This window comes from Dicentrarchus labrax, unplaced genomic scaffold (assembly GCF_905237075.1).
Source record: "Dicentrarchus labrax unplaced genomic scaffold, dlabrax2021, whole genome shotgun sequence".
Classification (NCBI taxonomy): Eukaryota; Metazoa; Chordata; class Actinopteri; family Moronidae; genus Dicentrarchus; species Dicentrarchus labrax.
Window position 1 is genome coordinate 7050725 of NW_026136712.1, and position 26722 is coordinate 7077446.

Below are 26722 nucleotides of genomic sequence, written 5' to 3' on the forward strand. Positions count from 1 at the left end.
ATGTTGACATAAAGAGGAGACATGAGAGGGGTGCAGCCGTTAGCAGCCTGGATGGGTGTCAGCTACTCTTGTGGTAGTGGAGGCGCTGTAATGAGAGAGGGGGAGATTTAAATGTTAGGTTTAGTTTACTTGCAACCTCTAAATTATTTTCGAAAGGAAAAGAGAGAGGAAGCTCACTGTGTGCGTGGGACAAAAGGGACCCCAGAGGTCTTTTAAAAATGTCTCACCCACAAAGAAAACACACAGAGTTGACACAAAGACAGTCAGTAGATGACTTAGTTTGGAGGGAAGTGGTTCAATAGCAATAAAATATGATCAGTAAGGTAAATAAAAATGTCCAAGTGGGTGGGATTGTAGAAAAAGAAAGGAAAGGAAGTATAGAGAGGATAGGAGGGATTAAATGGGAGCGAGACAGAGGTAAAAGAAGTTCGACATTTGTATGGGAAAAGATAGACTTCGAGGTGTGGGACAGACTGATGCTGGTTTCCTGTCTGAGCACAAAACAGCAGCCTTTGCAGGCTCAACTGAACAACTGATGTCACCAGTCAAACAGCCAAACAAAACCTATTGTTAAAGCTGAATCCGTTGCGTGTGTCTGTACTCCTTCTAACCCATGCATGCCATCATCTCAGTCCATAGAAATACAATGCATAGTAAACACAGTCTACAACCAACACATCCTGTGTGGTTACAGTAATGCATAGCTACACTGGCCCCGAGGCAAAAAAGAAGTTATAATGAAAGACTTCAGCAAGGGGAAAACACAGGAAGTAGGAATACGATTAAGGCTCGGAACTGGATGTCCTGTAAGTAACTCGGATCTAGTGTCCAGTGTTGAATGGTCAGTCCATGTTGGAAGAGTGACCTCTTCCTCTTTTATCCCTTCTGTAAGCATACACGACTACTCAAAGGCCATGTCCACACAAACCATACAGTTAAGGTCTTCAACCAGGCCCACTTGGATGTTGACCATGAGCCTCTGAACTTAGTGGGTTTGCGGTTGTTTGATCTTCTTCAAAACACAATGGAAAACACAGGAAGAGTGTAGGACTCCTGCTGAGAAACAAACTGCTGCTTTAAAGGAAGCCATCATCTGGCCCGTGCAACTATTTGTAGTATATTGTATGAGTCACCAAAGACGACAGCCCCTATCTGTTACTGGATGATAATACACAAAAAAAAGTTCTGGAAGGGGAAGGAAAAGACAGTTTGCCCCTTTGCATTTCTGCTAAACTGTTAATATCTCGGCCTTTATCAAGAATAGTGGTGGATGACGGTATCTGCACTTATTGTTTTGAATCCAACCGCTTTTTCCTATTTGTCTCACAACTGGATTTGTTTGACAGACACACAGTAACTACAAGATTTATTAGTCTACAGCAAGGGCGACTGTCATCTATCAGAGCTATTGCTGTTGTATGGGAGTGCAGGCCAAGCAGCACTAATGAGAAACAGCTTGTCTCAGGCTCACCGGCTGGCTGCCTTTCACTCCTTTGGATTCCCAAAATGATGACATCATACTATAATGGCTTTTAAGATTGTTAACAGTCAGTGAGGACAGTCGTGTGGGTGCAAAGCGATGAAGTCAGGATGAGGGATCCCTGTGTTTTTCTGTGTTCCAATTCCTGCTAGTGGTCGCCAAAGCTTAACACAGGGTTGAGAGGCCTTCTTGATTGTAAGGGGAGTAAGAAAACTTTAAAAATATATACATCCAGTTGGCCTATATCTCAGCATGTCATTTATTTCTGTGAAAGAAACTGTTATTTAAGTTTGGATTATTAGAGTAAGAAAACTGTGGAAAACAATGTAGAACGCACAATGGAAAAATGGTATTTATGTTTCATGGGTTAATTTGAGGAACGTTACAGTCTCCTTATCCTCCAAACAGATCTGATGATTAGCCAGCCTTTTTTGTCTCTCAGCCTTAGTAGATGTTTAAATCACATGCTTCATGTACTCATGATTTATTCAATTTATTATTATCTATAAATATAACCATAATTTAGAGGTGAACATCAGAAGAACTTGAAACTAGCAACTGAGACCATAAACTCATAGGAAACTGTTTACTGAGCTAATAAATAAGTGAGAAGTCGGGTAACTTTTACATAAGACTGCCATGTTTCGGTTTATATTACAGCCCATGGAGCTGCCCCCTGCTGGCTATTAAATGGAATGCAGGTTTAAGACACTTCACATTGGCTTTACTTCACAGGTTTTCCACCTAAAAGGCTTTTGCAAAGTTTGAGTTTGATAATTTTTCTAATATTCGCCATTTACAGGGTTTTTTTATGCACAAATTAAAAACACCAACCTACTAATAAAATAAAAATAAATGTAAATAAAAAAGGATGACTGTTTTCTTGCATGATTTAAAAAAGTAAACTACACTGAGGGAGAGAAGATCAATTCATAACTAGAGCAAATACAATGGGAAGTCAGGAAACAAGATGCTACTGCAAACCGAGTGAACAGTAGATGCAAATAATATATTCAGGTTTATAGAAATTTGTTTTTAGTTTTATGTTCACACGGTGCGCTGAACTAATTTCCTCTGGCAAGTTAGCGGAAACAATTAGGAACATTCATGACTGATGACTTTATATCTTATAATTTAGGCTCTGAGACAGTCAAAGACATTTCTGTATACACAGTGCCAACAAACTAATCCTGACCCAGTCATTATATCCATCATATACAAACAACTACCACATGACTAATTGACTCACGCACCCAAAAACACTTTCTCAAACGCCTATGTCAAGTCCATGTTGAGCTTTCCTGAAAGAAACGTAGACAAACATTGACAGAAAGGAAAGGAGCGCTTTGGATTTGCAGCCCTGAAGCAAAGACAAGTCACATAGTTAGAGGAAAGGAAAGCCACATCCATTCAGAGCTTAGATAAACACATGAATGCCTCTGCCCCCGCGGTGCCAGCTTTCCTAAACATGTCCAACAAGCTATCACTCATCTCTGCACAAAAGCAGCTTTACTCTTGTTTGGATTTGTTTTGAAGGCCTGAACAATAGTTCATAAAAGAAGACAAAGTATGCAGAAAGCATGATGGAAAGGAAGAATCACAAAGTAACCCAGTGTTGCCGGTTAAAGCTGCAGTAGGTAACTTTTATAAAGTCAAGTCACTGTGTCCCAACAATAGAGCATGAGACAGGTAATCTGTGAAAAAATCCAACTCCTCTGCCTCGTTCTAGTCCTCCTAATGGCCTTTGCATGAATCCACCAGGACTAAACGGGAAGTAACAGTTAGTATAGAGTGACAGGAAAGGGGGGAGAGAAAGGGCACGACACACAGTAAAGGGCCACAGGTCAGACTAAACCAATGGGTGCTGCAGCAAGGACTCAGACCCGGCATACAGGGCGCCAGCTCCACCAGGTTAGACACCAGAGCGCCCTATACATTCATTATTAATGTCCCTAAGGTTTCCTGCATGAAAAGGATCACATGCCATACATGGTGTTAAATTGTAACTGATCACTTCTCAGTTTTGTTCTGGTGTCATGCTCTTATTTCCCTTTTAAACTGCTTCGATGGAATCTTTTTTATTAACAGAGGGAACCAGAAACTGCAGAGGAAGGTAAAGTAAGTTTGGAGTCATTGTGGAGTTGCGCAATAATAGTCACTAATAAAAGACCAAAAACAGTGGACAGCTCCCACGTGTGAAGAAGACTGTATGTGGATTGAGCTGATGCAAAGTCAACTTTTACAAGGTACATAAAGTTTTAAAAGAAACAGAATTTCCTCTTGGTGATGAATAAAGTATCCATCTAATCTAATCTAATCTAGTAATATGTACACAGGTAAACAGTATTATTCACAAAGTCATGAGGTTAAATCAGATAAACGTCAAAATAAATAAATAATTAAATAAAACATCAACTAAAACAGGCTCAACTGACAGCTGGAAACCTTAGGGACAATAATTATGACTGTATAGGGCGCCCTGGTGACCCACCTGCTGGAGCCGGGTCTGAGTCCTTGCTGTAGCACCCATGGGTTTAGTCCGACCTGGGGCCCTTTGCTGTGTGTCGTCCCCTTTCTCTCCCCCCTTTCCTGTCACCCAAGTCTATACTAACTGTCACTTCCAATTAAAGGCAATACAAAGTCCTCCCAAATCATATATATATATGTATATAATATATACAAATATATATGAATGTATCTGTACAAATAAGTAACAGTAACAAGACACTTGGATGATATGTTTGTGTATAAACCATGGTGGTGACCAGCAGCAAAGTGCTTGAAAATGCTGTCAAGCAGCTATGAAAGAAGACATGAAGGAAGGAAATGAGTGAGTGAAACAAAGGAAATCCTTGCTGGCAAGTTAGTAAATGAAATACAAGGATGATAACATACATGACGTCAGTGCTCGGTCTGTCTTTGTTATTATTATCTATTATTACATCTATATCTTTGTTGCTGTATGTTTGAATCTCCGTCATTAGCATACCTTTTTGGAGGTTTAAAATTGGCGAAGTCACAGAAACACGCATCCTGTTAGAGCCAATCTCCATTTAATAAAGTGTTATGAGTAACAAACCCTAGCTAACAGAGTATTTGGTATTTTGTCTGTTGTATAGCAAACGATAGCTAACCCTGTATAAGTGTTGTTTGCTTGTTAGCTACAGTAACAAACCCTAGCTAACCGAGTAATTGTTATTTAGCTTGTTAGCTATAGCAAACAATAGCTAACCCTGTATAAGTGCTATTTTGTAGGGTAACTACAGTAGCATACCCTAGCTAACAGAGTAATTGTTATTTAGCTTGTTAGCTCTATCAAACCCTAGTTAACTCTGTATAAGTGTTGCTTAGCTTGTTAGCTACAGTAGCATACCCTAGCTAACTCTAGTTTGTGTCTTGTCTGCTAGTACACCTATTATTAAAATGCTAGTTAATGTATGTGATGGATAGCAGTGGGTTGTTGTCAAATGTTTAATGTTATGTAAAAAAAAAAGTTAAAAAGGTTTTTCTTTCTTTCTTTGCCTCCGTCTGTCGCAGCCTATGTCACGCTCCTGAATCACACAAACACACACACACACACACTCACATTATGAATCATTAGATGTAATCTGAACTGCTGTGTGCGCTACCTCACTCAATTAGGTCAGCACCATTTCCTCCAGTGTGACCTGCCTATCTGCTGGCCTGTATTTCACACTGCTGAGGGGAAATTACTCAGGCTTACACACCATATTATAGTGTCGCCTGCTGATTCGGGATAATTACAAATAAATAAATAAGAGGAAATCCAACAGCAACAGATGGGGAGGTCTGGGTGGAAGACTTGGGCAAAAAGAAAAAGGAAGTTAAAAAAAAGGCTTGGGTTTGTCTGGAGTTTAACATTACCGAAAATATGGCATTTTGTGGCTACTTTTTCCGCACTCTGCAATAGCACGGCTGCTTTTGCTCTGACAGGCACGGTGGAATCTAACCTCTAACCCAAGCAGATTTCTGTCTCTCTGTGGGATTCCTGATATTTACTGCTATGGTGTGTTTACATGCATATGATATCCCTTTCTGTGGCTCCATAGGTTAGCATGCAGGCCAAAACATTTGACTAGGGTTGAATAATTAGTTAGCCTCATTCTTGGTTAGAATACCTAATTAATCAGGTACTGTACTGTACTCACATCTGTATGCATTAGCTGCCAGCTAAATTATTTTTGAATTTACACATGTGCTTTTCCTACTCTGTGACATATTTAAGTGTCTTTCATGAGAAATACCTATTTGTAGTTCTTTAAAGCAACCAGATTAGTTGATAATGAAATTATTCTGACAATATTTTCAAGCTACAATACAGTTACAAAGTCGGTGTTGACCTTTAAATGAAATATTGACATTTATCTAATCTTCTTTCAATTTATTTCATCTTTTAAACTCAACATCTCTTTAGGTCTTTATCAAACAGTCTGCGTCTTTTTATCTTGACATCATGCACCTGATACCACTTCCTGGTAAGTCTGGAAACACTCAAAGGTGACAGTTTAAAACGTTCACAAGAGCAGCATAACTTGAATTACTTGGTTATATGACTGCCAGCACTGTTTCACATCACAAACATCCCAATTCATCGGTTTAATTTATAATCCACACAGTGGGTTTCTAATTTTCCTAAACAACAGTAAGAAACCTAATTTCAGAGATGTTTCACCTTGCAGTGTCTGACTGGGAACTGAACTGACTTCAAGGTAGAGTGAATGTCATAACTAACTTTGATTTATACTAGGACAGCACCACCTACTGGCTGAAAGGAGATACTGCGTGGCATTCACATCAGGGGAAAGTGCATCATATGAAATGCATCAGGGTAAGTGTAGACTAGGTCACAGCTGTGTAATGTCTGAGGTGCAACTCCAGTATGTGATACATTACTACTGACAGAAGTCTGTGTGAGTGCATGCATGTGAGTGTGTGTGTGTGTGTGTGTGTAGGAGAGAGAGAGAGAGAGAGAGAGAGAGAGAGAGAGATCAATGTAGCCATGTGACTGCTGTATCATATCACAGCTTGGGTAAAAGGTTCAGCACTGTTTAGTTTAATTATATTTATATACCATGTATTTTTTTTCAATGTGCATTTCGCAATTTTTTTTTGACATTTCATGATAATTCATGTAGGATATTTGGGATATTATCAGAGCACAATAATACATAAAATCTTACACATAAAACAAGGAATGGCCTGTGCAGTAGTAGCTGTAGTGTGAGTTTTTTTTTATTGAAATGCATTTCTAATAGGAAGCATATATAGAACCAATCTATGAAGACTGCACTGGCTGCAGCAAAGACAGCCAATTTACATTTAAGGTATATAATAAAATAAAAAATATTAAATAAATCCTTGTTTGGAAAATGGTTTTAGAGATGTTTATAGCACATTACTGTTACAATAAATGAACCACTAGAATGTATACTGCAATATCTCTTTCAATTAATCATCAAAGTAATAAAAGTAATTATAATTTTATAGAATTTTATTTTAATAATAACATTTTAAAATTGGTCCGCCTAATACGAACAGCTGACTTCAGTGGCATTTGGCAATGAATTTTAATACAGCTCAGCCTTCTTTGGACCTTTAACGTTAACATGGAGATTTGAATATTGGAGCGGAGCTGGAATAGTTAATGTTTTGCAGTGAGGTTTGGAAGAAGAAAAAGTAAATAAATAAATAACCAGGATACAAAATCCACTGCCAAATTTTACTCTTATCAGTCTTTTGGACTATGTTGGTGTTTTCCACAGATATTTTTTCCAGTGAAGCTCATCAAAATCCCATATGTGATGAACAGATCAGTCACTCTGCTCTTTTTCAGTGGCCATTGAGGAAAATCACATCCTTCACTTCCTCATACAATCCGTGTACAACATATATACCCTGTCATATGTGATTTTTATTTGAAACAGAATAATCCTAGAAACAGTTACTGTAATCTTTTAAAATTTCTTCCACCCAATAACAAAGTGTCCCACTGTAGCTGCTCACAGCCATAAAGTCCACTGAGAGCAAACAGCAGTTGCCTGGGAACAAAAGAAAACAAATCCCATGTCTGAGTCCAGGCTGGCGCTGCAATCTGTCTGACAAACAGCCACTGCACAACTTGTCAACTCTTTTCTTGTCTAACTACAGAAATCGGATTTGGCAGGCTTAGCGTTATTTACAACTCTCTACTCTGACATCTTGTATAATTATTATCCTGGAGAAAGAGGGAGTCAAGTGACACTGAAACAGCACAACGTGTCTGTGGAGTCTTATTCCCTTCAGTCTCCTCTCCTTTCCTGGTATTCAGTGTGTCGGATCAAAGGACGTGGACTCATTAATGCTGGTAAGAATGTTGTTAGGATGCAGTAGGTACAACACTATGTGTCCTTAAATTAGCACAGTGTTGTTTTTCTACAGTTCTGTACACTGATTACAAATTGTAAACACACTAGAATAAAGCACCGGCAAAGTGTTAGCTGATGTGCTTTGTCATGGAACAATGGTGATAATGTTACGGATATTTTATCTCGGGAGAAAGGTAAAACTTGACTCAGCTGGCTGGACTGTGTTGGGTAACATAATCTTGCTGGCCGGTTCTACTGTCAACTCCTCGGTCACGGCGCATTATTGATTACTGTTAACTACAGACCTCGTCACTGTCCTGTATCTCCCTGCAGCAGAATGGCCAAGGGAAAGAAAACCAAACAGGCTAAAGGTAAGACAATCACCTTGAAAATGGCTCAGAACTGCGTGCAGTTGGCGCTGGATGGGAAACGCAGTCTGGACCTCAGTTTCAAGGAGATCTCCACCGTGCCAAAGTGCATCCAGAAGCTGTGTGACATGGATGAACTGGACCTGAGCAGGAACATGATCAGAAAGGTCCCGGACTTTATTGAACAATTCATCAGCATCTGTGTTTTGGATCTGCACAGCAACTATGTGAGTATGATGGAAAATTGAGGAAAAGATTCTTCAACAAGCGCCTTTGGTTTATTTGACCTAATGTCTTTGTTAGCTTAGAGATATTCTCTCTCTACATATTCTGAGGCTCTGAAAGAGCTTTGGCAGATCTGAGAAAATGACTCAAAGGATGTCATCAGGGTTATCTCTGCTCAGCCCCAAAAGCTTTACTGAGGTTGTGAGTTTGAAAAACATGTGTTTTTACCATGCATGTTGATGACTCTTAAATGCCTTATTGTGTTTTATCTTCACTTTCAGTAGTGACAAACTTTCTAATGTGGTTTCATTTTTCAGACACTGTTTTACTTTGTACCATATGTTTCAAAAATGATTTTTTTACTCAGTCTAGTGCACTGGAACTGGCTTCTTGAGCCCTTTGCTGGTCCTGTGATTTATCTTTTTATATTTGTATGTTCACTGTTTGTGGCACTGTATGTTTTAAGCAGGGCTGGATTAATCCTCTAGAGGGCTGCAGGGCAAACTGTTGGCTATATTGACCATGTTTCTTCTTTGTAGTGTGTGTGTTTTATGGACATATAGTCAGTTATAAATATTGACTATACTGTGTGTCCATATAAGAACAAGATAAACTGAAATAATATAGTAAATAAATAAAAATGTAACTCATGGCCTCTGTACAAGATGGGGCCTCAAAATCTCTAATAATGCCGGAGTCACTTTAAGGGCCCTGTGATTTCTGTTCGTATTGTGCTATTTGTGGTGTACACAATAAATTAACCCAAACAACACACGGTGAACCTGGAGGGGCCTTCGGGCCCACTGAGGGTCTGGTGCCCCGGGGGCAGTTGTGCAGTTGGTAATGGAGCTTTGTTGTGTTACCGTGTCCATGAGCTGTTATGTCTTTTATTTATGATGTCTTATTTATTCTCCTGTACAGCACTTTGGTCAACTTTGGTTGTTTTAGAGTGCTTAACAAATAAAGTTGGATTGGATTGGATTGGATGATAAGGTGTTTGATGCGAGTTTAGCTGCCAAAATTCAGTTTTTTAATGGATAAGTGTCTGGTTGGTTGCCACTGTGTCAAACATTTCTTTTTATACAGGGCATTTTCTGTTCTCTTACAATACATAAAAAAAAGAGCATTAAGAAAAATATAAGAAAAAGGAGATTACAATTCCAGGACAAAATTTAATTTGAAATTGTAGTATGTATCATATGTTATATTACAGAATATGTTTTTATTGCAGCTGGAGCAGATCCCTGCGACTATCGGCCGTCTCCAGAACCTGATGCTCTTGAACCTGTGTAACAACCGTCTGACGAGCCTTCCCAGTGAGATCGGCCTGCTGAAGAAACTCCACACGCTCAACCTCGGTCTCAACCATCTGGACGCTCTCCCTGCCTCCATTGGTGCACTGAAGGAGCTCCGCCACATCGGCCTCTCTGACAACCGATTCACCCGCGTCCCCGGCTGCCTCACGAGGCTGGACAAGCTGGAGAAGGTCAACCTGGACAGGAACCCCATCATCTCTGAGCAGTCACCCAGCCATGAGTCAATCGCGATAACAGAGAGGCTTTACCTGGTCAAGGAGAGCTTCCTGTGTGGGGACTGCCTGAATAAGTGCCAAACTGAGAGGAAGAAGCTGGAGGATGTGGAAGAAAGAAAATATGAGCCCTAATTACTGAGTATACCCAACTTTTGTGACCCAGGAAGACAGAGAGATGTAGAGATTGGTTTCAGTTTAAAAACACATTTCAATTTCAAATCATTATTTATTACCAGTTTAAAACCCAAGCACATGAGCTGATTTCACGCTGTACTGTACCCTAATTGTAAAGTTTTAACATGCACTACAGCACCATCTGCAGTTTTAACAGTAACAAGCCTAATTAAACATCCACTAGATTACATGATGCACTAACATTGTTACAAACTGACTTTTGTACAGCTGGTATCAATAGACCTTTTTTACAGCAGCCATTTTTACATTAAAGTGTAGGGTAAACACAGGTTACCAATCACACTAAATAAATCATTGGTAGCGCCTGTGTTTATCCTACTATTTTATGTCAAAATGGCTGTGGAAAAGGTCGATTGAGTGTTTTTCAGGGATGTGGATGCTTCTGAACACATCATTTTTTAACTCACATTTCTCGTTCAGCTCCAATTTTAACCAACAGACCATCTCACCCTTCTAAGGTTTCACATTGTTAAAAGAAATTAGCTTCATTTCCAGTGGGCCTCCTTGATGACAGAAACCTAATCCGGTTTCACTTTTGTGATTACCTATGGTTTATAGTAGGACGTAGTGTTAAAATACAATTCTCAAGCAAGTTTTAACTCAATGAAAATGAACAAAGGAAAATGTTCTGTAAATACTTTGTACTGTACTGCAGGTGTTGACAATTTGGCCTAGAGGGCAGCAAAGACCACTAGAGGCCACAAATACCCACTGAGTACCAGTAGCAGCTTTCTGTCATTGATTCCGAATGTTTCACAAGCAATAAATTATGACTTTCATTACATTAAAAGTATTGTGTCAATACAGCGTTAGCACTGTCAAGGAAACTAATGTGTTTATTTGAAAGGTCTTGAAAAAAGGCAGGGCTGCACATCATATGCAATCTTCACTGTAGGAAATAAAGTAAAATTAACTGAGTCACAGCAGTGTGAATCTACGTTTAAAGAGTAAGCATAATTTATTCAGCCGCTGTCTTAGAAAACATTGTTTCGAAGGGATGAAGACCATAGCTTCTGCCCTGTTTCTTCCTCTCCTGATAAAGATCAATTCTCTTTCACAACCTCTTCTCATCGTCCTTACTGCGTCCACACAAACAATCAATACAATCTGAAAATGGCAAATAACCTCAGAGGCCGTGTCACCCACTTTTCACCACATCGCTGAGCTGAAGAGTGCTGAGGAGACTGGATTAAGATCTCAGCCGATAGGTTCATTAGGAAGCAAGCTCCCTGGTATTGACTCATATTGTGAGACGTAAAGGAAAGACAGAGGTACCTATATACCTATGATCCTTTATAATGGTTGAAAAACTCCACCATTTCAAACAAATTAAAAAATGCTGCTCGAGGCAGATTTAAGGTATTGACCACTACTGTATTTATAGCTGTAACCATTTTATGGATTTTTTTTCTGATTTGTCTGTTTCTGTTAAATTAATGTTTACACCACATTACAGCTGCTTTATCCTGTTTGAAATATATGATCTATCTATTCTTGTCTTACGTTTACTTTTTGTCCCCTACCTTAAAGCAGTGATAAAACTTGGTATGTCAAAATATTCATTCTCTCTCAACAAACCTCAAGTTAAAGCCATGGTTGTATTTATATCTGTTTGGGTATTTTCATGGTTGATCACAGCTTGGTTTACTAGTGTGCAGCTAGAGCTGGAGGTCTGTTACAGCTGAACAGTCTAATGCTCTTTGGGCACCACTCCCATACACACGAGCACTGTCAGTGCTATTGAAAATCAATTCACACACATGCACACACATACAAGTGCTGTCTGTTTGTTCCCCCCTGCTTTTTTCCTCAGCCATTCCATCAGTCGCTCCCCCCCCCGGTCTCTCTTGTATGTCAATCAACCAAACACACACAGGCAGGCAGAATGAATGAAACAAGATTGCAGTATTGTAGAGGCAAAGCAATGTGGCCACAAATAGAATCTAATTAGTTTTGATTGCATGGCCCCAGCTCCTTTATTGGCTGAGACAGAGGGCTCTTGGACTTTGTTACATTATCTGAAATGAAACCAGGAACTCAAAAAGGATTGTAGGGCTTTCCATATGCTAAAGGTTCTAAAAGCATTTCCATTTTTATGTATCAACGGTACCATTTTTAGTAGTAGAAGTAAAATGAAATAATTACCACATTAATTCCAGACATCACAGCTGTATTGCTTTAGAGGTATTCTGAATTCACATTGACGTTATAATGAAAAAATGACTTAGACCTGCATTAATTGATGTATCCCACAGACTGTGAAAACAACACAGACACTATATCCTTGTAAAGGTTGATATGGTGAATGTGATAGCAAACATTTGATTACTAACACAACCCGCACACATGGAGCAACATTAGCATCCATTTGGAGCTAGACCCCCAGCTGGCAAATTTTAGTCCAATATCCACCAACTGCAGCTGCTAAATGCTCCCCCATCTTTCTCTCTCTCACTAACTTTGTCTTTTATGTGTCAGGGTTGGGCTATTGGGCAGCACCAGTCCAACAACCGTCGACTGCCGATATATTCGCACGTGCCGGCCCAGTAGCTAGCAGCTAGATGGGATTTATTATGTATGAGGACTTTGGCTCCCTATAGACCCACAGTCTTAGGTTCCTGACTCTGACCTTAAACTCACCTTTTATTATGCCTTCAGAGTTAGAGGCCGTCTTTCTTCTGAAAAATGCTTATGTGCCACAACTGTGACCTGACAAAAGGACTGAGTAAGACAATTCAGACAAAGAGACAGAAACACAGTCAGACAGGCAGAAGGCTTCCATCCATATTGCATACGCCTCAGTCTGCTGTCCTGTCAGCTCCTCTCATAACCATTAGTAGATGAAGTCATGGCCCTGTGCTAATTGTCAGTGAAAGGGTAGTGAGGGAGGGTAATGGGGGCAGAGAATGGGTTACAGAGAGAGAGAGAGACAGACAGACAGACATAGAGACAGACAGATCTCAAGGGAAAACATCTGTCTGCTGTGTCTCTTCAGTCGGTCACACTACTCTTAACAAGCACCAATTTATTTCCTTCCTTCTAGTTAAAGGAGGTGTGATGAGAGCTTCAGTCACTGGACTGTTACTTATTAGAGAGAGAGGGTTCTAATTAACAAAATGTGCAAAGAAAATGTTTATATACTAACATTCATGTAACATAAGTATCTGATAAATTTAAGTACTTCACATCATCATAAATAGGTTCACAATAAAAAAAAAAATGACAGATGACAAAATTATATAATCTAGATATATAGAGACATACATTGTTATTTCATTATTAGTGTTATTTATATAAAATATAAATCACAGTCAGTCGGTGACGATCAATAAGTAATGCTAAGTCAACAGTCACACCTTCAGCAGCCACCCACTGGTCTGTTTTAGCACAGCCCATCCCTGTCAATATGAAATTTTAATCATCCTCAGCATCAATATTTAACAAGGTTTTCTAAACACTGTGGATCCCTCTTGTTAGCATTCTGAGCATTGTTCACCCTCAGTGACATTATTTGACCGCAGTGGCGATGTGAAGGATGAACATTATTAATAAGGGAAACATCAATGGTTGCATTTTCAGCATTGCATTCATTTCTATTTCTACATTATTTTTTTACTTCTATGAATATAGATTAATATAGATTAAGGGTTTTTTCAAGCATTCAAACTCACCTCTGGTCCTAATTCATCATTTAGAATCCAGAATAGGTCATGACTCGGGGGCTAAGACCTAGAATTATTTTATAACTCACCGGTTTGAAGCTATAATATTTAACACTTCCTGGTAAAAAGCTCCAGAACACCTGGATCTTTATCAGAGAAAAAGCAGCTCGACTGGTAGGCCCTCCTTTGTCCATTTTCTGCCTAACAGCATCGGAGAAACATTGCTTCTTAACATGAAACTGCTTTATTCTGTGTTTTTACCAGTTTTAATGGATCTGTTGTTTAGGAGAGGAGCATACATACCTCTTTGGATAATTTGGCACCCAGTAAAATCCTATAGAACATCTGGATCTTAAATTAAATTATCACCGTTGGACACTGAACACACACCTGGCTGGTTAGGTAAGTATCTGCCCAATACAGGCATTGTACAGTCACCTGACTAAACAAGGCTTCCTGGTTTTATTTAAAAATAGACACAGTTGAAAAAAAAAATGTGATACTTGACTGCAGTAAAATATATCCTGATGTCTGTTTCATCCCCTTTGCTGTCCAGTTACACAGCTGTCTCTGTGCTCTGTGTTTGAATAATAATGAATATGGTCTATATGACCATGGTGAGGGTCAGAAGTATAAAGGCTCAGATATCTTATTTTATTTTAATACCTTCTAGGCTTCAGAAAACATCCAAAAAAAAAAAAAAAAAAAAACTTCAACTAATTTTCAGTAACTTGCCCAACACTGGTCCTCACAGGACGGAATATTTTTAAGTCATGACCCACCCCTACTCTGCCTCTTGCTGTTACACTTCAGTACTGCAAAACTGGTCAGACTCACAAGGCATCAGTAGCTTTTTACGTACTTTAAGTCGCACCAGTGTAGCAAAAGGTGTACATGTTGGTAGGTCTGCACTGTTACCCGGTAGTCTCCAACATTGTCTGGTATTTGGTGCTGAGCGGGTAGTGTACAGTCTGTTTTTAGAGCTTTTTCACTCCCTGTTCCGGCTTCAAATGAGGTTGTTGAAAGCCCTGAGAGAGTGATAATTCTCTGTGCATTTGTCTCTATGAGTGACACATTTCATATTACACATTTCATATTACAGTGATTTGATGAATCATTACTATAAAGGTGTTGCTTTACACACTGAACCTGAGACCAACACTGAGGAAAATATTAAATATTGTTGGTATTACTTAATAAAAGTCATTAATACATTTTCTGTAATTTAATTTCATGGTTTATTGTTAATAAATGTTTTCCTTAAACCAGATTGGTGGCAATTTAGAATGTCCAATTAACCTAAGCTGCATGTCTTTGGAGTGTGGGAGGAAACCAGAACACCTGGAGGAAACCCACGCAGACACGGAGAGAACATACAAACTCCACACAGACAGAGGGCCAAGGTTCAAAGCTCTGTGAGGCTACAGTGCTAACCACTGAGCCACCGTGCTGCCCGATGAGTGTCGATCTGTGAGGGTTTTTATAGCACAACTCCTGAGAGGCTCAGAAATCATGCTAAAAAAACCTTCACAGAGCTTCACTTTTGCCATCCTCGTCCTTGTCAGCAGAGGTCCAGCTGGAGCAGATGAATGGATGAGTGAGGATGTCACTTGCAGAGATCTTCTTCATTTGTATACAATGAACGGATGAGGGAGGGTTTCACTGGGTGGCAATTTAGAATGTCCAATTAACCTGAGCTGCATGTCTTTGGAGTGTGGGAGGAAACCAGAGCACCTGGAGGAAACCCACGCAGACACGGGGAGAACATACAAACTCCACACAGACAGAGGGCCAAGGTTCAAAGCCAGGACCTTCTGCTGTGAGGCTACAGTGCTAACCACTGAGCCACCGTGCTGCCCGATGAGTGACGATCTGTGAGGGTTTTTATAGCACCACTCCTAAGAGGCTCAGAAATCATGCTAAAAAAACCTTTCTCAGAGCTTCATTTTTAGCCTTCCTCATCCATGTCGACACAGGTCCAGCTATAGCAGATCAATGGATGGGTGAGGACGTCACTGGGAGTGATCCTTTCATTCGTCGACAACACTGATTAAGCAGGAGCCGAAGGTCTTCTTCATCCAAGAGAAGATGCGTCGGAAGGCGCCTTTCTTCTTCGACGTCGTCTTTGTCTCGATGCCAATGTCGTCTGAAGTTTTAAAGGACATTAAATGTTATACATCAACCGATCTACAAATAAACAACAATTCAGACACGAGAGGAGGTGACAGATTCTTACCCAATGTGGAGGAGTCCTCAGATGTCCAATCCATTGTCACCCTTCTGGCGACTGTCACTGAAGATAGCTCAGCCTGCGAACTAAATACACACACATATTTAGAATATTGTTCTTGTTAACATCGTGACATCTTAAAAGAATCATGTAAACATCACACAGAGATAAACACACTCTCAATCTGCTCCCATTTCAGCCAAACAACCATTTTTCCTGTTTGAGAAATTAGTGTCATAATAAGAGGAGGTCATCTCACCTATCTAGACTCTCCTCATCCTCAAGCTCCAGTGTGTTCTCGGCTGTGGCAGGCCGAACCATGATCACACATGATGGTGGGAGTGCGGAAAATGGACTTAGCTGGATGTCCGTGGTGTCATCATCCACTGCAGTAGTGGCAGGAGGCTCACAGTCAGAGTCCTCACTTTTAGAACCCAAGGATAAATGTCCTGATGTCCTTATCACATAAGTCTGCACACTAAATACACACACACACATACACAATCAGGGTAATATTCCTGTTTTTGTCATGACACCTTAAATAAACATTTCCCTTCTACCTTAGGGATGAGTGTTGTGATCAGAGTTAACAAACGTACCTGGTATCACTCTCCAGATCACTGTCCATCTGCAGGATGTTCCCTGGTGCTGCAGGACAAACCGTAATCAGCCTGGATGGAGGCTGTGTGGTTGTTGGACTGAGGCTTTCATTTAGGTTTTGGTCGGTCTTCTCCGGTGTGGTCTTATTTTTGAACCAGGTCTTGTACTTTAGCCAGCATTTAGCAGTTGCAGGTGCACATTCATTGCTACCAAAAGACAAATTATCAGTGTTACATTGATGTCCAAGAAACAAGACTTACCACCACAATTAAGCAAAGTATGCAAGCCAGTTAAAATTATACATTGTTACTGTGCCCACTGTTCTATGACGTGCACAAAGCAGTAACAGAAGGACATCTTACCACACACACACACATACACACACACACACAAACAACTTACCGTGAACCGTAGAGGCCGCTGACAACAAATGAATGAGTGAGGACTTCATTGGGAGTGATCCTCTCATTCGTGTCCACTTTCAACATGCCTTTCAGGAGATCAAAACATTGATCTAGCTCATCACTCTTGCATCTGATCTTCCTCGTCACTAATCTCTAGTTTTTAAAACAATGATCAAATCCACCATCAGTCAAGTCGTCCTCATGATTCATAAAAAGACAATCAATCCTAGTGACAATGATATGTAACACTTACTTTTTTCAGCTCATCTAGAGATCGGAAGCTGTGGCTAATGCAGTAGGTAGTAGGGTACTTTCCCCAAAACTCCAGAGGTGTCTAAATAAAAGAAGGTTTATTGTATTTTTGTGCATGTTTAAATCTACCTGATTAACTGTTAAATGTTGAGAAATGTAAACATGTCATCTTAATTAGAGGAGAGTCTGGGAAAGCTGAAAAAACCTTTAAAATTAAGTCACTAAAGGTTTATTGTGGTACCTTGAGCCTCCAGCTGTCGAACTTAGTCCTTTTGAAATAGAGCGCTGTCTTTTGGCCATCATTAAGAAGATGGTCCGCCGGCTGACCCAGAACTTCAGAAATGCACTGTAGCTGTAGATAAAGCACAACATGAAATCAAGATATGCAATGCAATAATTTTTTTGTCAAGATGCTAATAACTCCAGTAATAGCTGAAGTACAAAGAGCACAAAGTCTGTGTATGTCATTTTTCCCCTTCATTTTATAATTTTGAATTCCCAAAAAACTGTTGGCTAACCCTGCTGAACAGCTGTTATCCAAACACAACTTTTTATTGGTAACCTGACCAGGCAAGTGGACAGAAAACAGAGATTCTGACTATAGTAGATGACTTACTGTTTCATATTCATTTTCTTCTCGGAGAAATAGAAATCCGGATATCATAAGAAACATTACACAGCCCAGTGACCACATATCAATGGCCTCTGTAATTGGTAGGCCCAACATGACTTCTGGAGACCTGAATGTGGAAGAAAAGCATAACACTGAATGAGAGACACTGTCGTATTTAAAGGTTAACCATTTTGTAAAAAACGAGCAGCTAGTATAGACACACCTATTTTTTTTATGATAAAACTGGTAAACTACTCACTCACTCCAGTATAATAATAATCAGTGTTTCTGATTTTTAGACCTTACTTGAAACAAGTTGTTTGCAGAGACATTTCCTGGCTGGCTTCGGCTTTGGGAATGGCCAAGCCGAAGTCTATGAGCTTGACTCTGAAGGGTCGTCTCTCCTTTGCCAGCATGATGTTGTCCGGCTTTACATCAGTATGAATCACACCGATGCTCTTCAGGGCGTCGAATGCTGTGGCCACCTGCAAATACAAAGTCAGTCATACAATTCAGTTAATGTACCTGAGTGGGAGAGCTTTATTTTATATAAGGACTTTTCGTAACTTCTTGTAATTGCATGTCTGTTTTCCATTTGGCTTTATTGGGTTTGATGTGTGATGCATTAATTAGTGTTGGACTGGTGAATAGAAAACAGCTGTGATTAGCTGGACCTCCAGCCCCACAGATCAGGTTTGTGTATTACTATATTTATATTTTATTGGTTGTGATAAATAATTTAAAGCTCCTCACTTGCCCATTATTTTCGTAACAATGTAATTACGTATTGGCTGGTATTAGAACCTCAAACTGTTTAAAACTGACAGTGTTGCTTTCTATCTGATGGTAGAGTATTCATACCTGTCGGATGATGGTTCTGATGTCACTTGAAATCATAGGGGCATACCGGGTCTTTATTAGGTAGTCATCCAAACTGATATCCAACATCTCAAACACCAGCGCCCTTCCACATGTCATCGGGAACCAACCCAGAAACTCGACAATATTGCGTTTGTCGAAGTCCAAGCTCATTAACTTGTTCAAGATAGCAATCTGGAGACACACAGAGAGTTTGACATGGTTAGTTGTTTACAGGTAGTTTACAGGTAAGTTCATGAAAGTCAGGGGAAACAACACTGAAGTTTGTCATTTGTCAATAGGTGTACTTATTAATGTATCTTTTAGCACTAACTGAAGGAAATTGCCTGTTTGCATTCGTAATTACTTAATATAACTTCATACATACTAGGTACTTACTGTACCTCTGACTATACAATCTCTCTTACAGCTATGAACATCAAAATCAACAAAGCGTCCCACCTCCTTGGTTTCATCGTGGTATTTGAGGATCTTTATAGCCACAATTTGTTTTGTGTCCTTTTCCCGACATTTCACCACAGTTCCAAAGCCTCCCTCTCCCATAACTTTCAGGAACTTAAATTTTCTGGGGAGATGGAAGGGGTCCTTTTTCCGGACCACGGATGAGTTGAATTTATTGTAAACCATTTCTTTTCTCAGAAATCTGAAACCAAATGGCAGAAAACAAGAGGAAAAAGTTACTTTCATTCCTGTGAAAGGACCATACCAGTGTTTCAGATACTCAACAACAGACTGACACACAGATCATGTAAAATCAGTGCTTTAGTCTTTACAGATATTATGTATTTAACTCATGTTCTGTACACAAATCAGCAGACTGTCTGAGGTCTTGAGTGCATATCCTCTAGGTGTTAATGTTCAGTATCATGTTGTCGACTATAAGCTTCACTTCACATGAACGTGTACATAAAGTGCATTGTCTCTCAGAGCTTTGACTGCAGTAAAATGTAGAAGAAATAGTAGGTGGTTCCTGTAAATGACTAATCAGAACTTAATATTGTTCATTTCTTCTTCTTTCCAACTCTGGTTGTAAATGAAAGAAGAACTGGAGCTCAGAAATGCTACGACATTAAAGAGAAAGAAAGAGTGACTTACCAGTATCACAGTGGTTGAGTAACAGTCCACGTCTTTGGATTGCTTAGTCGATATAGTTTTATAACTCGAGGGTTGTCTGTATCAAAACTGCTCACAGTAACAGATTCCACTCCGGAGTCCTTTTTGCCAGATATCAGTTCTTTACCTCTTTAATGTGTCAGAAGGAACTGCTCAGATAAATTCTGTTCTGAAGAGAACATTCTCTCACAATATCAGTTTAAATGTAAACACAATACACTGAAGCATGCACTCTGACATACATTCAGCAATAACCAGTGTTCAGTTTGAATAGGATTGTGATCTAATGCACAGATGCTTATCCGAACACAAGTATACATTCATTCAGGGGAAGATCTAGAGGGGTGTCATGGGGTGGGCTTTCACCCCTAAAAAAGCCTGGCCACCCCAGTTGCTATCCCAGTTTGGTGTGAAATGCTGTCAAATTTAACCCATTAATTTAGAGTAATTTTAAAAATAATATGTTAAAACTGGAAAATAATTTAATGATCTGTTATGGAAATATTTTAGATGAAGTAATAGGTTGTATATTTCTGCCAGACATTAAAATCTCCATGCCACCCTTTTGTCTCCCCATGAATATTTCTCTAGATATGCCCCTGTATCTATTAATCTGTATCTTTAGATTCCCCATCAGTCTCTGAGATACTGAGGCCTCTGCAGTCAGCTGTGAAGCAGCTCCGCTGCAGACATTATGCTCTGACAGGTTCAATGCATAAGGAAGTGAATAATAAGTTGAATGAGTGTGGTTGTGTATCTTAGTGTATTATTGACCAGCACTAAATGAAATTAATTTTTGAGGGAATTTTCCCAAAACCTTTCTAAAGTTTCTATTATGTTTACTACATAATTTCCAGCTGATATATATGCGCGTGAAAATGCAATAAAGTGAAGATAAAGTGTCAGGTAAAATAATGTAACCGATAGAGATAAATTATCTTAAACTAACAGACACTTTTAGACATTTTTTTCCCACGACTCATGTAAGAAGGCTGTAAGCCTGAACTGGACTAGAATTTATTTATATATTAAACATAATTAAATATTATTTCTAGAGCAGAAACAGTAACAACAGCAAAGTTAATATATAAACCCAATAACATCTTATTGTAAACAAATCTAAAATGTCAGTAAATAAATTATTAATAAATTTAGTCATATCAGTCCTTCCTCGTGCCCTCTTATTCATGGCAAACTAACATAAACAGACTACATACAGACCGCTTGATTCATTGTTAGATTAACAAGCTGTTGTAGGGTTCTATTACACCTCAAAAACTCAGGAATTTTCTTAAGATATGGTTGGTGTAGTCTCCCAAGGTGCACAACGGTGATAATATTTACAGGAAGTGGTTCAAAAGTGAAAAACTTGGAAAAAGAAAAACTAATGCTATATACAACAGTTCAGCAACAACTATCACAACAAGTAGTTCCTCAATACTGATGGACTGACTTCACTAGGGCCAAGGCAGCGCTTTTAAACCCGTAGCCCCTCCCACTAGGCTTAATATTTCCATCAGGAAGTACCTTTTCTTGTTATTATTAAGTATTTCCAGCTTGTAAACACAATTTATTTATAATTTCTATTCCTCAAAACAAGTGATTTATGGCAAAAAATGATATTACAAACAAAATGAGGCTGTCCACATGACATGGAAAAATGGAAAAGACAATTCTGCAGAGCTTTCTCTAATGGTTAATGTATGGATAAATACATGTAGAACTCGCAAGTGCAGTGGCGTAGCAAGCTTTTCAAAAGTGCGGGGGATGGATGTGGTTTGTTCATTAACAATAAAAATTATGAATATAATGACAGAAGGGTACAAAAGGTATAAAATACAAGATATAAAAAGCTTCCCATTTAAATGAGTGATACTAGAAAAGTATAAAAACACACTCGGTATAAAATAATAAACACATCTACAAAAAACAGACTTAAAAAAATTGGAACAAACATGACTAATAAAATAAAAATTGCATCTGTGAAAATGAATTCCTAATTGGCTTTGAACCATTTTCTCAATTAGATATTTAACACAGCTTGTTGACAAGATAATTAAATAATGTCTTATATTTTATTATCCATATTGACAAATTCGGGCTTCCATATGTCCAAAAGTGACTGACAGTAATGGAAAATAAGTCAAAACTCTGTTGTGAAAATACACAACAGTAGACTTGCTAAAGAATCAGAATCAGAAATACTTTAATAATCCCAGGGGGAAATTATTTTTGTTACAAACTCCTGATATACAAACAACATATATTAAGAACAAAATATAAATATATATATATAACTATAAAATTTCAACCAACAACAACAACCAACTGACCAATGAACATATGATCAAGTACCTCTCATTTAAAAGAACCAAAAGTGCTCTTTCTGCCCTCCTTACAGGAGACAAACTGTTCAGCAATCTTTTTTCTATTTACCCTGTCCAGCTTGTCTTTATGTACATGGTACACAGCAACACTGTTGAGGTGGGTTTGGTTCATGGTGCTGTGTAGCCATGTTTTCAGCCTTCAGGAGGCTGCTGAAACTCCTTTCTGACTCTGCTGATGACACAGGCACAACTAGGAGGAGTCAGGCAACTGTTTCGACTTGGTCAAAGAGACCACGGACCTCTGGGGTCATCCCTTGAAGAACAGCAACAATTTCAGTACTAGACTGGAAGCTGTACTTCATTCTGAACAATGCAAGCTGAACTTTGAGGATCTCTGGGTTGATTTCTGGGTACTGTTGGACAACACCATGTATCTTTCCAGTTAAGAGAACTTGTTCCAGGTGCCTTAACATTTGCATTCCCTCCTGCTCAAATCTTTCTCTAAACTGCATGTCAACAACATCCAGAACTTTGTAGAATTCAGTCCTGTAGTAGTCAGAAGGGGACACATGTACATGTGCAGGAGCACTACCTGTGAAGCGCTGAGGTGGGATACGGACACGAGGAGAGGCAATAGGAGTGAGATGGAGTGTCTCACACATCCTTGTTGCTTTCGTGTAAAGAGCCTGAAAACTCTCTGTGTTTCTCTTTTTGCTGAAACTTTCCTTAACACAGTCAACAGCTGAAAGCATACCATCCAGGGTCTGTGTTCTGCTCTGGAGGGACATATTCAAAACCTCCAACTCCCCTGTGACCTCCAAAGCACACACAAGACCAAGGACAACAATTCCCTGCTGAAATGTCTCATACAGCCCCTGTGCCTTACTAGCCACATCAGACTGACTCATTGCCATCTCAGCCAAAGCCTTGATTATGCACTCGTACTGGTTTAGCACAGCGCGGATGGCACTAGTGCGGACCATCCACCTTGTTGGACACAGAGGTCCTCTTCAGACCTTGCAATTCCTTTAAATATGTCCTTCAGTTTCCCTGACTGCCCAAACAACACTCCCAACTCATTGACCCAATCCACCCAACCTCTGTGTAATTAGGTTAACACAGTGGGCAGCACAATGAACATAGGGAGCCAGAGGTTGTGTTTTTCTTACAATGGCCTGTGCTCCATTGTATTTGCCAGCCATATTTGCGGCCCCATCATATGCTTGGCCACGCAACCCAGTGATAGGCAAGTTTAGGCGCTGCAAAACATCCATGACTACTTTTGCTTGGTTTTCTCCTGTTGTCAAAGAAACCTCGTAAAGACCAATAAATTCTTCACAAGGGACTAAATCCTTGTCAACATATCTCAAACACACTGCCTCTTGCTCTTTTCCAGACGTGTAGGAAGACTTCCTACACGATATTTATGACTTTAAGGAATCACACCTTGATGAGAGCAGTACTGTTGGTGAGTTGTACACAGTGTCAAAATTTGGGATTTTACGGTTCTATCTAAACACAACATGCTTCGTAGACTCATCTGACACAGAAGTGGACAGGAAAAGGGACAAGTGTGGTGTCACTATAGTAGAGCAGCAGAGACAGACCAATTCTGATGAGCACCAAGAAAAGCCAGCCAGACTGAATGAACACCTGATTTGACTGTTATCATACCATTGAGTAAGCGTAATCCTGATACAATCATCCCACAGATATGGGCCAATAGAGGCCTACTCTACCTACTAGTAGGTGCAGGAGGCAGTTATCACCCATTCATCTGGCTGATCCAATGCTATTCAAGCCCAGTAGGTACAGAAGGTTTGTTATCGAGCAGAGCAGTCACGTGACTGTCAGTTTTCTGTCTGTGGAAAAATTCAAAATGGCTGCATTTTCTTTTATTTTCAGTGGAAAAACAACATTTTAAGATATTTTTTGCATTAGAATTTGTTGTGATAACATTTCTAGCGGGAAATGTGTACATTATTTTCATAATCTCGGTTGAATGAATGCCTATGATGTTTTGTTTTTTCAGGCTTCTATGGTGTCTGTTCTATGTTTATGGTTGCTATGCAGTTGCTATGGGCGTCTTATCGCTGAAATTATTGTTTTAATAATTGCATCTGAGCTGTAATGTTATTCGTGTTATTTTATGTAACTGCTCAATAACGATCTTAAAAATAAAAAACGTAATTATGAGAAATAAAGTAGTTTTTGTTTGTAATAATTCATTCATCAAATTCATCTATGAATTTTCTTTGTATTTGTCAATCCCCATGAATCCACAGTTGATAGAAAATAATAAATATTAGTATGTATGCCTTCTCTTTCAACAAGAGTCAGATTATTTCCTTTTTATCTGGCAATTGTTTATAGTGGTGGCTAAGCAACTCGTTAAGGCGCGCACCGAAAAGACACGGAACGAAGAAGAAGAAGAAGAAGAAGGAGAAGGAGACCCATGGATAGCAGGTTTGTTACAGTGTTTGTGAATTATCTACGTGATAAAACAATAATGATCATGAACAAAAGCGACATTAGTATGCTCGTTATTTGTGATAGATATCTGAAATGAAACTGCCCATTTCCCTGAATGAATGAATGAATGGATGGATGGATGGATGGATGAATGAATTAATTAATAAAGTACATAACATGACGCCATGGTGCTGAATTTTCATTGTTCTGTATTGATTTAGGCTCATCATGGCTGAGACAGCAACTCATTTTACAATCAGAATACTGTTTCAGTGTAATTTTGTAATGTTGCAATGTGAATCCTGTTTATTTATTTATTTAATTACGTTTATATTTGAATAGGTGAAAATAAAAAAAATCAGACCTTTCGTCAATGTGAAAAGTAACCTATCAAAAGGAAAGTCAACGGCGTCGAGGAGGTTTTTGAAAGGGAGGACCCCTTTGCCCGCAAAGCCCACTGAGGTTGGTTGCTGCCCGTTTGCACCACCAGCTACTGGCAGTGACTTACATGAGGAGCATGAAGGTGGTACCAGCAGCAGCAGCAGCCAGAATAAGCTGGATACCGTGGAGGCCTGGAAGAGGACAAGAGAGACACTTCTCGGTGTGAGTGCAGAGCTCTTCTGTCCTCCTGACACTGCAGCCTGCACAGTCTGTCAAGTTTCCCTCAACAGTGAGGATGTTGAAATCTGGCGATGCAGTGACTGTGGCAGTGAAACATTCTTCTGTGCTGTCTGTGTCCAGACTGTTCATGAAGCCTCTGCTGCAGTGCATATGCTTGAAAAGTGGGAGGTTTGTGCTATTAAATACTTTACTCCATTTTGCAAATGTCTAAACAAAAGGCATTTTTGTCCCTCCCACAGTGTATTTTCAGTTTTCTCAAAAAAATAGTCCTAGAGTAGTACAGAATATAGTGTGTATATAATGCTTACCTTATCATAATGATGCCAAAATGAACTTTAATGTCTTCACTCTGTGTGAAGCGGATACTTATTCTTGTTTCATAATGTACTGTGCACTAAAAAGTTTGTATTGTGATCTTTATATTAAAGGAAGGTGAATTTCAACAGACTGTTCCTGTAGGCTTTAGGTGGCATTGGACAAGGAAGGATGGCCATCAATGTGACATGTCATATGCACGTCAAATAAAACTGTTTGATCAGCAAGGTAAATAATACAGTACATCAGAAACAGTCATATCCACCCTGCACAAAAAGGAATGTTGTTAAAAACAACAGCATTTAACAGCTATTCTGTCATGAATCATAGGAAGGACTCATGATGTTTGGATGCAGTTCTGCCATTGTGAGATGGAAGTTGCGACACTTGTACGTTATGGCCTTTGGCCAGCCACAGTGAAGCAACCTCAAAGTGCCATTTCCCTGAAGCTGATGGACATGATCTGCCGCTTACAGCTGGAATGTGGTGCATCACTGAAGGGTATATGTGCTGCAATTCAGTGTTCCTCAGGTCCCTCCAAGGTTTGTTTATTAGTAGCTTCTGTCAATATATTCCTCTTTCACGATCACCTACATGCAAGGTTCCAATTTGAAAAACACCTTTTAATAACTGTCCTATTGTGATTATGATCATTTGCCTTATAGTGCCAAGACCTTTATGGAATACTCATCAATGAGTCCTTTGAGGAATACAGACACTTCAGATACCAGATGTCTACACTGCGCCATCTTGGACCTGATACAACAGATGGGACACACTGCCCTTTCTGTCCAGAGGTATGATGTATTCATGTGCAAAATTAGGAATGTTGTATTTAAAGCATTAATAGTTTGTGAAATGATAACACAATTAATTAATACATTATTAATTAATTAAACAACAATTACAACTAGTCAAATAATATTATCTGAAAGATCAGCATTCAACCTCACACACACACAAAACGTGTTTTACTCACGCCCAACGATTCACAAACAAACTCAGTGTGGTTTTCAAATACAAAGAAACGTATTTCTTCAATGACAAAAAAATATCCTCCAAGTACAAAC

At 39.3% G+C, this 26722-nt stretch overlaps 1 protein-coding gene across 2 annotated transcripts; it reads left to right on the plus strand.

Moving 5' to 3' along the window:
* The first annotated feature begins 7537 nt into the window (after positions 1 to 7537).
* Positions 7538 to 11656, plus strand: lrrc18b (leucine rich repeat containing 18b). 2 transcript variants are annotated; one of them, XM_051417906.1, is made up of 3 exons: positions 7538 to 7844; positions 8179 to 8440; positions 9670 to 11656. In XM_051417906.1, the coding sequence occupies exons 2-3, from the start codon at positions 8183 to 8185 to the stop codon at positions 10099 to 10101; spliced, it is 690 nt and encodes a 229-aa protein (XP_051273866.1). In that variant the 5' UTR covers positions 7538 to 7844; positions 8179 to 8182; the 3' UTR covers positions 10102 to 11656. The 2 variants fall into 2 exon arrangements, with proteins under 2 accessions (XP_051273866.1, XP_051273867.1); XM_051417907.1 differs by having other exon boundaries at positions 8182 to 8440.
* Positions 11657 to 26722: the final 15066 nt, after the last annotated feature.

Bases quoted from the DNA above. Each gene is read 5' to 3' on its own strand.
- lrrc18b (XM_051417906.1), top strand. From the start codon at position 8,183: ATGGCCAAGGGAAAGAAAACCAAACAGGCTAAAGGTAAGACAATCACC. The intron at 8,441-9,669 runs GTGAGTATGATG...TTTTTATTGCAG, and splicing joins TGGATCTGCACAGCAACTAT to CTGGAGCAGATCCCTGCGAC.